Raw genomic sequence first — 12,515 nt, forward strand, 5'->3', positions numbered from 1 at the left:
TTCTAAAAACTTTTGTAGGATCCTGTCAGCATTACTAGCCCTGACCAGGTCTGGAGAAAGAAGAGCTGGTGAATTATGGATTGAGGAGGAGGCAGCAGTTGGGCCTTTGAAATACCCTATCCCATCCGCGGTCCCTCGTAGATGAATGACAATTGTCAGTGGGCTAACTTTGCATTTAATTAAAATGATGGAATAAAAAAAATCACTGGAATAATGACATGAATATAATAACTGGAATTTCTAGGCACTGCCAAAGTTTTATTTTAGCCGAAAACTCCAAACCTCTTTATCTTCAGAATCTTCTAAACATGAAGCACATTAATTTGTCTCCACTCCATAAATTTCTGATGTTCTGTCAAAAATATTTATAACCAGGAAGGTATTCCAAAATCTGGAAGAAGCAGGCAATGAGAAAGAACATGTATTTCTAAACAGGATCATCAATCCCTGAAAAATTTAAATTGATTAGGCTTCATTCAGGAGGACAAAGTGGAGGATAATTTTAATTTACTAACAAATAGGATTTCTTAGGCAAAATTATAACTTTGGATCATCTGATTCTTCAGAAAAATATTGTGATGACTCTTAACGTTTTTCATGTTGACTAGAGTAGTGTGTGCTCATAAAACCATGGTTCTCTGACTGAAGGTAACATTTCCTGAGTGAAATGTGCCAGATGCCAGGCAATCTTCTGAGAGTTACATTAATCCCTACAAGGTTATAAGAATGTCTCTGTCAAATTATTTATCAAGTGAGCAAATATTTGTATTTTTTTCACATGAGATATTTTATTTATCTGATTTCTTCTCTTTCAGCTCTTCTTTATGCAACTATTTTTGGAAATGTTACAACAATTTTCCAGCAAATGTATGCCAACACCAACCGATACCATGAGATGCTGAATAATGTACGGGACTTTCTGAAACTCTATCAGGTCCCAAAAGGCCTTAGTGAGCGAGTCATGGATTATATCGTCTCAACATGGTCCATGTCAAAAGGCATCGACACAGAAAAGGTATGGGTTATTATTATTTTTATTCAGTTTCTATTTTAGTAGGATCTTCAGATGCATTTAGCTTTCCCACTCACATATTGCTTGTATAATTGCTTCATAAATGTTGTTCTTTATTTGTAAGTGACATATCAATCAATCATATTTCTTGAATGCTTAGAAGGTACAAAGCACTGAACTATTAATCATCAATTAGTACCAGTCATCACATTCAATTTAGAAAATTAAGTTTCTGAAAATAACTCATTATTCCATTTCCCTAAAACACTCTCATTACCTCTCATAGTAATTCGTTGTGTTCCTCTAAAACTTAGAGTGCTGCCATTTTTCCTGCTAGAATTTATTCTAGATTTCCCCTTTGCCTTTTTTGCTCATTTAAAAATTAGAAAGAGGCTTCCTTGCTATAAATTAAAAATGTATGTGTCTTCTATGCTGTCCTCCACTTAAATTTCTCCCATCTCATGTATTTTATAAAGAACTTATAGTTCTTTATTTTCAACTTTGCCTACACACATCTGTAAAATAGATACCTCCTTCTCCAATCATCTGATATCTCTAATCTCTTGCTTGCCTTTTCATGGAGCTGCTTTTAATTTTTCTCATCTATGTCATATTTGGGTCAAATAAGAACTTAAAATCCTCCTTAAAATAAATAAAAGCAAATTTTAAAAATCCTCACTTCCTACACCCAGCTTATTCACATCAAATACAGAAGATGAAAAATAAAAGCTCTGGTACACAGAGCTTTAAAGAAACCATTCTTAAGCTATTCTACTTTATAAGCACCAGTGGAGACTGTTTTTTTTTTAGGTATTGATTTTTGACGCATGATAATTAGGTGGCATAATGCCTTCCTGTTCATTTCTCACAATTTTTTTTGTTCTTTTAACCTTGTGAGGTTGACTTATGGTTTTTCTTTAAGACCTGCTCAGAAAGCATCTTTCGATGATAAAAGGAAAAAGAAAATGAGCAAAGTAGATGTTAGTTAGGAGAATTTCATGAAGCAAGGTGTAAGTTGTTTTAAGCCAGGGCAGGTGTTATTAGGAATAGATGGTTGAGTGGAGGTGTAGGGAATGGACAAGGAAGAGAATGAGGGAGAGAAGCCTTCAGAGCGAGTGCAGGTGAAATACGTGGGGGCAGCTATGCGGAGGAATTGTGAAAGGGGTGAGATTTACTCCTCTTTCAACATTTTATAAGACGCAGTATAAAATTTCCAGTTAAACAACCCTTTAAAGTGGTATGCATGAAAACAGAAGGAAGAAAGCAAATCTACATTTCTACGGAATTTGATTAATGTATATCTAAGCCAATATATGGTTAGTAGAAAGAGTATCCAAAGAAGAAACAGAATCTTCCTTGGGGTGAAGGTGAGAGTAAGAGTTTAAGTTATCAAAAGCAGAGTGTCCTCTGAAGTCCACGTTAAATGAAACAGATCAAGAGACAGCCATCAGCCTTGTCAATAACTATCTCAGCAAGAAGCTTTCCTTTCCATAAAATGCAATAGAGCCACATGGTAACTAATAAAAAAAATCAGCGAAATGATGGAATAATGGCCTTTTGTATATTCAAAAAGAGTCTGAGCCAGGGCCTCTGGCACTAATGTAATACGTGGCAGAGTTTTGAGTCCCTGATCTCTATATTCCTGAATACTGGGTTGTTCATGAATGGACCTGACTAGATTGTCTTCAAGCCTCCCCTTAAGGATGTGCTAAACTATCTGATTCATGATGGAATTAGGGTCTAATGCACTGGCATGCAGTGTGTCTCAAAGTGCACATGCCATGTAGCAGGGAAAAATTTCTACGTACCTACCCTTCACTGCCTTAAATAATTTTTTTTTACTTGTTCATTTGCAGTTTAAGAAATGTAATTCTGATTAGTAAAGTAGCCAAGGAAAAGGAATTAATAGAACAAATATGAGGAGACAAATATTAAAGGTGAAATAAGAATTTAATTTCATTGAAAAGATTTTTTTTTTGAGACAGTCTCCCTCTGTCTCCCAGGCCAGAATGCAGTGGCATGATCTTAGCTCATTGCAATCTCCATCTCCCAGGTTCAAGCAATTCTCCTGCCTCAGCCTCCAAAGTAACTGGGATTACAGGTGCATTCCACCACACCTGGCTAATTTTTTTGTGTGTATGTGTTTTTGTATTTTTAGTAGAGACTGAGTTTCGCTGTGTTAACCATGGTCTTGATCTCTTGACCTTGTGATACACTGGCCTTGGCCTCCCACAGTGCTGGGATTACAGGCGTGAGCCACTGCACCCAGCCTGAAAAGATTTTTTAAGGGGAAATGTTAAGATATTAAAATGGATTAGCATTTGGATAAGAAAACATCATGGATGTGACTTTTAATTGAGTAAGGAATCCTTAAAATTGTTTTTGACTAATAGGAGAAGCACATTTAAATAACTGTGACAAACATAAAAGTTTCCTTGTTCACGTACGAAACAAACTCTATTTCTTATTGATTTACCCCAGTCTATTAAGAAAATCCCCATCCAGATGCATAAGTTCTAGGGTAACAGCACCAAAGGAAGGAAAAGGAAGAAAAGACATCTACCAAATTCTGGGTTTGGAAAGGGGGTGTAGGGATTTCTAGTACTGCATCATTGAACAGACTGAATTTAAAAATGATTCTTAGACTACACACCATATGCTTTACTAAACAAGAAGAAAACAAAAACTGACATTCAGTTCTCTGGTTTTTTAGAGAACCTGACAACTAGAGTAGAAGACTCGTATGCCTGTTAGGCATTCAGCTATTTAACAAATAAATAGTGTGTTTGTGTATATATATTATATATATAAATATTTAATTTTAAAATACAATAATAAAGACTTGAAGCATAAACAAAAGAATTAGTAACCAAAAAAAAAAAAATGAGAGAGAGGGAATAGATATCTTAGAACTAGATTTTACTATAGATAAGAACTGAATATAAGTTAAATAATGAATTGTAAAGATGGAATTGATAATTACTTAATATCATTATAAAATGAACTAAAAATCTAAGAAAATATTTGTTAAGAGTCTCATTACCTAACATAAATATCTGAATAACTGAGAATTAAATGCAAAAAAAGAAACTGTAAACTATTAGAAGAAAATGCGTGAATATATTTAATTTATCTTTATACATATTAAAGTAATAGAATATATAACAAGGTGGCTGACAGATAGATTTGGCTAAAAAGTGTAAAGTCTTTCACACTAGAAACTATGAAAATGAGATAAAACATTTGCAACAGATTTTGTAAGTGAAGGGTTAATTACCTTAATAGGTAAAGTGATTTATAAATTATTAAGAAGTATTAGCATACTTGGGGAGAAAAATGAACTGAGGACATAGATAGAAGACAGAACACAAATTGCTAATACACATAAAGGCTTATTTTCACTTGGAACAAAGTGTTAAAAACAAACAAATGAAGAAAACCATAGAAACATTTTTAATATGTCAAATGAACAAAGATGATACCCAATCTTAGCAAAGGCTGGTGACTGGCATTATTGTATAATTCTGGGAGGTATATAAATTGGTAGCACATTTATTGAAAGCAGTTTGAATAAGATGATATTTTAAATTTGGTGGTATTTTAGAGCTCAGCCCTTGTGCCTCTTCTGTTTTCTGTCCGTATTCCCTCCCTTAACGACATCCTGCAATCTCATGACTAAACCATCACTACCCAATGTTCATATTTATCTTGGATTTGATTCCCTGAACTACAGATTCTCCTGTCCAACTGCCTACTCATGTCCAGTGAAGTTGTCCAAAACCAAACTTCTAATCATCTTCTAAAAACCTGTTTTACAGCCGTTCTTTCCCAGTGAAATTAATGGAAACACTACCTTTCTGTTGCTTAACACAAAATCTCCCACATTTAAACCTCTGCTGAATCCTTGTGGCTCTACCTCCAGTTCTCACCACCTCCATTGCTATCATCTGGTCCAAGTCACCGTCATATCTTTCCTGGGTTTTTCCAATACCAACTAACTGCACTTCCACCTTTGTTCCTTGTATAGTCTGTTCTCAAAAGAGCAGCCAGTGAGCACATACGGCTTTTGTAACAAAAGTTTCTATGTATGTGTGTGTGTATCTACCTATCTATGTTTCTATTATGATCAATTATGTATTTATCTATATCATAGCCTTTTGATTATGAGTTAAATTGATTGAACCTGTTAAAATACAAGTGTAGAAAAAAATGAAAGGTTGATGACAGTAATAATATAAATTCCATAATTGCAATCACCATCTTAGAATTCTGTATGTACTTTTGGATGTAGCTTTAGTTAACGGTATCTGAATTTTGACATTTGTCCCATATTTAATGTTAGAGACCCTTATTAGACTTCATGTGCCTCCATAAGCCAAATACATTTTATTAGTATATATTTCCTATTTTACATTTTTCAAATATTTTTAATAGAGGTTATCAAATTTAGCTATGAGCATATATTTTAAAAAGAAATATAATCTGTGAAGCCAAATGTCTTGGTTTTAATGCTTCTCTGGTTAGTTTTAAAATAGCTATATATTTTTCCATTGCTTGTACAAATAAATGTAATGATTTATTGAAGGTAATTAGAGGAAAACCTTTGCCCCGATAGCTGAGATTTCCTTCTATTATTTCCACATATTTAGTTTTATAGATGTTTGAATTCAGCTTTAACCCACAAGCAAGTTAATCACTGTGATATAATTCCATCTTAACTTGCCTTATGTGAATAATTATTTCTCTGATACAATTGTGGCATTAAAATCTGTATTTGATGTGGAGATTGCAGCATTTGTTTCAGGCAAGTTTGCTCTAGGCAATATTTTTCAATATAGAACAGTGACTAGTTCAATTTTATTTAGTTGAAAATACGTTATTGACTGCTCATTAGCACAGTTGCTTTAGATTCTTTTTAAATTTAATAGCCCAATCCATTCTCTGGGCTTTGCTACTTGCTAATGTTCTGTGTTCATAAAAGGAGAAGAAATGGGTGGAATAACTGAGGATTTAAAAGGCAAAGAGGAGATTATGGGAAAAAATAGAAAGGATGACGGTTAAAGCTCAAAAAATTCAACCCTGCAGTTTGAAATGACTTTACTGGAAGATAATTCAAATGAAGTAAATGGCTGGGGACTTTATTTTCAGCTTTTGGGACCATGTGAAAAAATGTAAGGCTTGTAAAACAATGTGTAGACCACGTATTTCCCATCATAGTGGATTTTTTTTTCAGCTTGTTTCATAAAATGAAAGGTCTAAAACCTTACCTTTATTATTTTCCAATATCTTACTTTTTTCCCTGACATGCACCTTTAAAGGAAATCAGTAGAAAAAGCTCTTTGGTCTTCATTTTTGTTTCATGTGTTTTATAAAAAACATAAGGTATCAGTAGAAAGATGCTATTATATGAAATGTTCCAGCAGAACTACACAGAAAATTCAGGTGGGAATATGCCTTTAGAATTTAAACAAATTGGAATTTTGAATGTCTTACATTTTTAAATTATTTTTTAGCCAAATCTATCAGAGAAGCACTGTGCTTTTGCATACAGTAGGCAATATGCTTTTTTTCTACAAGTTAAAGTGACTTCCTTTGAACAGTTTAATTTTGTATATATTTTTAAATTTGGGAAATGATGTTTAAATATTTCATCATATTACTAAATATGTAAAACTGGGATTATATTGTCATACATGTCACCATTTTCTTGGTTTGATATTAAAATACTTCAAGAGGTTCCCATGATGGTATGTGTTATAGTTGAAGCCAAGAGTGAAGCCACTAGTCTTGTAAGAAGAACTTCACAGATAAATGTCCTGCATTTAAAAGCCACATAAATATATTCACGTGAATATAATAAAATAAAACCCAATTGATCTGAAGATGCACTAAAAGTACTCTAGCCTTTGAATCAAGAAAGGAAATAATCACGCTAGTACAGCCCATTGTAATCAGATCATGGATTGTGTTCAGATATTGTGTTGAACTTTGAATATTTTAAAAGAAATGTCATCTTATGGCAGCACACTTATCAGAAGATAAGCATGATGGCGTAAAGTTCTTGGAATTTTGTTTTGTGATGGATAGTTAAAAGAAATATGAATATTTAGTTTAGCTGAGAAAAGACTTGGGAGAGATACGACAGGTAACTTGAAGTGTTTGGCATTTTAAAAGTGGAATGATCCATTTCAGGAGGAAATTCACAGTCTGCCAGTAAAAGATTTAGGCACATATGTAGAACATAGCACTAAATGAATTTGCAGGTCCTGACACTAAGATTACATGATTGTGTCTGAATGATTCGGAGTACTATTGTATATTATATTCTTATTTACAATTTACATGTGTGAATTTAAGGGTTTTATATAAAAAGAATTCTAGAAGAAAATTCTATAATAATTCACTAATTATTTTCCAACAACTTTTTATTAGGATAGCTAAATACTGTAGTTTTACTCATGAAATTAACTGGCTTTTCCAAGGTGATAGAACACATACTATCTTAAAAAACTAGGAGGACTCAGAATCTCTAATAGAAGGGCTAAGCTAGGCCAATATGGGAAAACTGGTGTAGTTTTTCCTGTGATCTAAATTACCTGCCTGTTGAGCAAGAGACGCTATTAAGAAGCTGTTATAAGAAACTGGCATATCATTATAAGAAACTGTTCTTCAGCTTGTTATTTAAAGCATTATGCAACAAATACATAAAACTATAATTTTTCCATGTGTACCTAGACATAATAAGATCACTGTTGTCACATCTACATGTGTTTCTCAGTTGTTACCTACTGAAATACTACAAAGTAAGCATTCCAAATTATTATTGACATTTTTATTTTCTGCCTGACATTCACAGACTATCTGAGAAAGTAGAGTTTATCTGAAACCTCAGTTTCATTTTTCTTTTCATGTATCAGAAGTTAAGTAAAATAACAGCCAGTGGCTTATTGGAAACAAGTCAATGAAAACTTTAATGTTTTTTGTAATAATAATTTGGACCACTCGAATGTATATATTAGTTTTCATGGCTTCTGGCATAGTTTAGGAGGATTTTAATGCAAGCATTATATTATTGTCAGCTAATATAATTATTAGTAAACTTTTCCTATGTCAAATCTTAGGCTGTGTTATTTGATTCAAACCTCTCTTTAGGAATAATATTAATAATGTACATTATTTTCTTGTATCATGTTGAAATTTAGCATAATGCTGTGGGCTAGTTTATATTTCATTTTCTTATAATTCTGATACGAGCTTCTGAGGAAGGACTGAAGGAATAATTTGATAGCTGTAGTCCAGAAATGAGAAGATAGAATTATTTACGGAGGTCCGTGGATGACTTGCTCAGTACCCTGACTTCATCTAGACCACAAGGATCAGGTTCCATACTTTTGTGTTCACATCTGTAATAGAGATACCACCAGCCACAATAGTTAGTTGGCTGGGGGGTGAAAAATGGCCAAAAGGTGCCTGAATATGGTAGACAATAATAAGAGGTAACAGATAATTTAGTCTATTGTGGTTATAATATGTTTTGTCCTTCACAGTTTGGAAACTATGGGAACTACGTTATGCCTGGCTTGGTATTCAGTGGGTACTGCTTTATTTAAGCAGAGAGGAAAATAGAATATCAACTGTGGAGTAATTTGGATGAATGAAATATATATATATATATATACATATATACACACAACGAACAGAAATACATTAGACTTTGGGGAAAAATTTAATCATGAATGAGTCCACATGCTGCAAACAGTGTTATAGTATGAGTAGGTGTTTGTATCCAACCTATTATTCTGTTTTGAGCTGTCTTGATTGATCTGTTTTCAAGCTCCCACTGCAGTAAATCTGCAGTAATGGCTATTGATACACCTATGTTTAAATGAGATTATAATGCTTCCGAGACTTTTTCAGTTTTTAAGTAAAAGTAGAATTATGCAGTTTTGAATTTTATAAACTGAACTTTTAAGAAACAGTATGTTTCCATTTCTTTGATTTCTGTTGTTATTATTACTTGACTGTGTTTGTTATTTTTCCTTTCCTACCCAATGCTTTGTAGCGTTATCCTCTCCACCCACTCTATCTCTTTTTTGATTTTTTTAATGGTAATGACTAAAAGATGCCTGTCTTTTGGCTCAGGCTGATTGCTTTTGCTTTTGTATTCATTTATATCATTTATATTCTGTACTGAAAATCCACTTCTAGTTCCTTTACTAGTAGTGCCAAATAACCATGGGCATCATTGTCTGGCACAGCAGAAGGCAGCAACAGGGTGTGGAAAAAAATAGTGAATAGATTAAAAGAAAAGGAAAAATTGCTATGTAAGAAAGATTTGGCTGGGCACAGTGGCTCATGCCTGTAATCCCAGAACTTTGGGGGGCCAAGTGGGGTGAATCATGACGTCAGGAGATGGAGATAATCCTGGCCAACATGGTGAAACCCCCGTCTCTACTGAAAATACAAAAATTAGCTGGATGTGGTGATGGGCGTCTTTAATCCCAGCTATTTGGGAGGCTGTGACGGAGAACCGCTTGAACCTGGAAGGTGGAGATTGTGGTGAGCCTAGATCGCACCACTGCACTCCAGCTTGTGATAGAATGAGACTCTGTCTCAACAAAAGGAGAGAGATTCATCTTGTTCATTACCAGCTGCCTGGGTATGAGTCTGGAGTCAGGGAGGGGCTGCATGGCTGTGCAGCCTGATGGCTTCCTCTCAGCTTTGATTTTTATGGTTCTTGACTTCTCTCTTAAGACCTTCAAGATGTTCTCTTATTTTTTCACTTTAGTAACCTTCCTTATTTCTCTATACCTTATACTTCCTTGTCCCTCGTTTTTACTGGGACATCTCTGAGAGGTAGAAAATATAAATTTGAGAAAATCTATATAATGGGAGAATTTAAAAATATGGACATAGCCATTTTAAAATTTGTATTCATATCAAAGGAAAACATGATATTAGAGGGTTTTATGATCCTTGCTATAGAGTGATAAATAGAAATAAACATAATCCCTGTTCTTGCGTTGTTCAGAGTCTGATGCGGGAGAAAAATCTTCAGTAGTTACCCTGATAAACATATGATTTTATTTTGTGATAGTGTTTGAAATACCATACAGGAAATATAGGAAGCCATGTCAAATTTTAAAAAAGGAGAGAGTGAATTTACATTGAAGATGAGAGTCCAGGAAAGTAATAGAAAAAAAAAAAATAGAATTTGGAGATAAAAGATTGTTGGAAGATGAAACTTTTCACCTATTTTATAATAAAACTCAAATTACCTATGTCCTAATAGTCACATGACTGGTCTGAAGATGGAAAACAAATTGAAAGGAGATAATTCATAGACTCAGTTAATCTATTAACTACTAATAACTCATTCATTAAAGAAGTTAATAATATTAGATGGCTTGTGCATTCCATGTAAATAACAGAATGATTTCCACTGAATAGTCATGATGGTTTAAAATATTACTCTAATACGAGTGATAACATGTAAATTGATCCAGGGAGATATTGGTGCCCAAGTATGATTGAAGTGATCATCACATGTTTGTTTAGAATAATGCTCAATAAATATGTGGGTCTGCTGCCTTTGGGGGCATTATCCACAGACTTAACTCATATGTGTTTTGACAGCACAGATGGCACAGGGGAGTCTGCAGGGCAAGTATCACATTATATTCAGACCAGAGTAGAGCTTTACTCCCACCATGACTTCTCTCAAGGATAAATAAATGTTAGAATCTATTATTTATTATGAATAAATGTTAGTATTTATATACCCATTTTGTTTTCAAAAAATGCTTGTTTAGTAGAAATTCATAACTGTTACATAAAATTACAAAAAGAGCTAGAAAAAGAAAACATGATGTCATTCATAATGCTATGACTTGCAGAAGTATTTTGTGCCATTCATCTATATGATTTTGTGAACATCTATTTATAAGTTTACAATATAATAACATTTGTATTCTATTTTTAGGGCTATATTGTATCATCCACCTATTATTGAATATTTAAGATGTCTAATGATTACATTAAGTTAAACACTGAGAATAAGGGTTGCCCAGTCCAAGGTTATGTACGTTTTTTAGTTTTTATTATTTTTGTAGTTTGTTTCTTCTAAAATATCAAATGAGCTGCAACCAACATTAATTTATATATGTCTCTTTTCAGAATAACATTGTCAGTACTGGGTATTAATTTTTTCTTAATCATTGTGAATTTAGAAGGCCAATAATCTTAGTCTATTTAATGTTTACTCTTTCCAACACATATATAATATAATTATTCCCATTTAATGATACAGACACTGGGCCGTCAGAGGTTAAATGATACGCTTTAGATCACACATAGGACAACGTGGATTTTGTACTAGGTCTGCACTGTAAAGGCATTGTTCTTAGTCACTCTTGTTGAATATCAATATCTGGTAGACAAGTGTCTCCTTATCACATATTAATTATTCCTTTTTGAAATGTGCTTATTCTTCTAAATAAACTTTTCTTACCCTTCCCACTCATCATCATCCTGTATACCCCAGATAAATCCTATTAGCTTTTGACTAAAATTGCATTGTTGTAATCTCAGAGTTAAACCATCCAACAGAGACTATCTGAAAACATGTTGAGGTTGCTTAGATGAGGCATGGTGGGCTCATGAGAAATAATTAAAGACCTTGGACCCACGTTAGAGGTCTAATGCAGGTGTAGAGGTTCCACTCCTAGAAACCAGCATGAAGACCAAAGGATTCCACAGTGTTTGTAAAAATCAGAGATAGTGAAGATGGAATGTGATGAATAAAATACTGCACCAGGAATAAGGAGTCTTGTGTTCTCGTTAACATCTCTTCTAGTCTAGTTCCTGTATTCCAGCTAGATGACCAATTAAACCTAGTCTCCGAATATATATTCTTCATGATATTTTCCAAGATTTCTAAGATTGAAAATTAAATGCATGTTTAGGAAGTGTTATTGAGAAATATTCGTAGTTTTTGGCACCAAGGAAAATGTCAGAAGACATAATTTAAATCAGTAGTTTAATACTGTAACCCTTGTATCAAACTTCATCTTGATAATAAATGAGAAGTTAATGGGAAGCAGCCCACCTAGGGAAAACCAGTCACTGTTAAAAGAGAAACAACCCGGCCCAACTCCTAGTGTTACATCCAACTGTTTCAATTAAGATCCCTCTTGTCTAATAACACAATTTGAAATGTCAGTACATCCAAAGAGACTTCACTTGTTTAATCTGGTAGTTATTATTTGGTTTCAGAGTGCCTTGTAAAGTAGTAAAATCAACTGTCACATAATTTTATAGTGTTTTTACTGATTCACATTATTTGATAAATCACAGAAGACAGTATGATCAGAAGTCGTTCATTTATTCAGCCATTCTCAATACAGTTGAGTGCTATTTTTCCATATTACAGGGAAGTAAAGAAAACTCAAAACCTCAAACTTCAAATCATTTTTACTATTAAGGGTAATGCTTCATCATCATT

General features: G+C 33.6%; 1 protein-coding gene across 1 annotated transcript in view; it reads left to right on the plus strand.

The window, feature by feature from the left end:
- KCNH5 (potassium voltage-gated channel subfamily H member 5) overlaps positions 1 to 12,515 on the plus strand; it is a 398,615-nt gene that overhangs the window by 228,945 nt on the left and 157,155 nt on the right. The window contains exon 8 of the mRNA XM_003924415.2: positions 816 to 1,015. Within this exon, the coding sequence (XP_003924464.1) occupies positions 816 to 1,015 (200 nt within the window). The remainder of the gene's footprint in view (positions 1 to 815; positions 1,016 to 12,515) is intronic.

The sequence above is a fragment of the Saimiri boliviensis genome, chromosome 2 (genome assembly GCF_048565385.1).
Source record: "Saimiri boliviensis isolate mSaiBol1 chromosome 2, mSaiBol1.pri, whole genome shotgun sequence".
Taxonomy (NCBI): Eukaryota; Metazoa; Chordata; class Mammalia; order Primates; family Cebidae; genus Saimiri; species Saimiri boliviensis.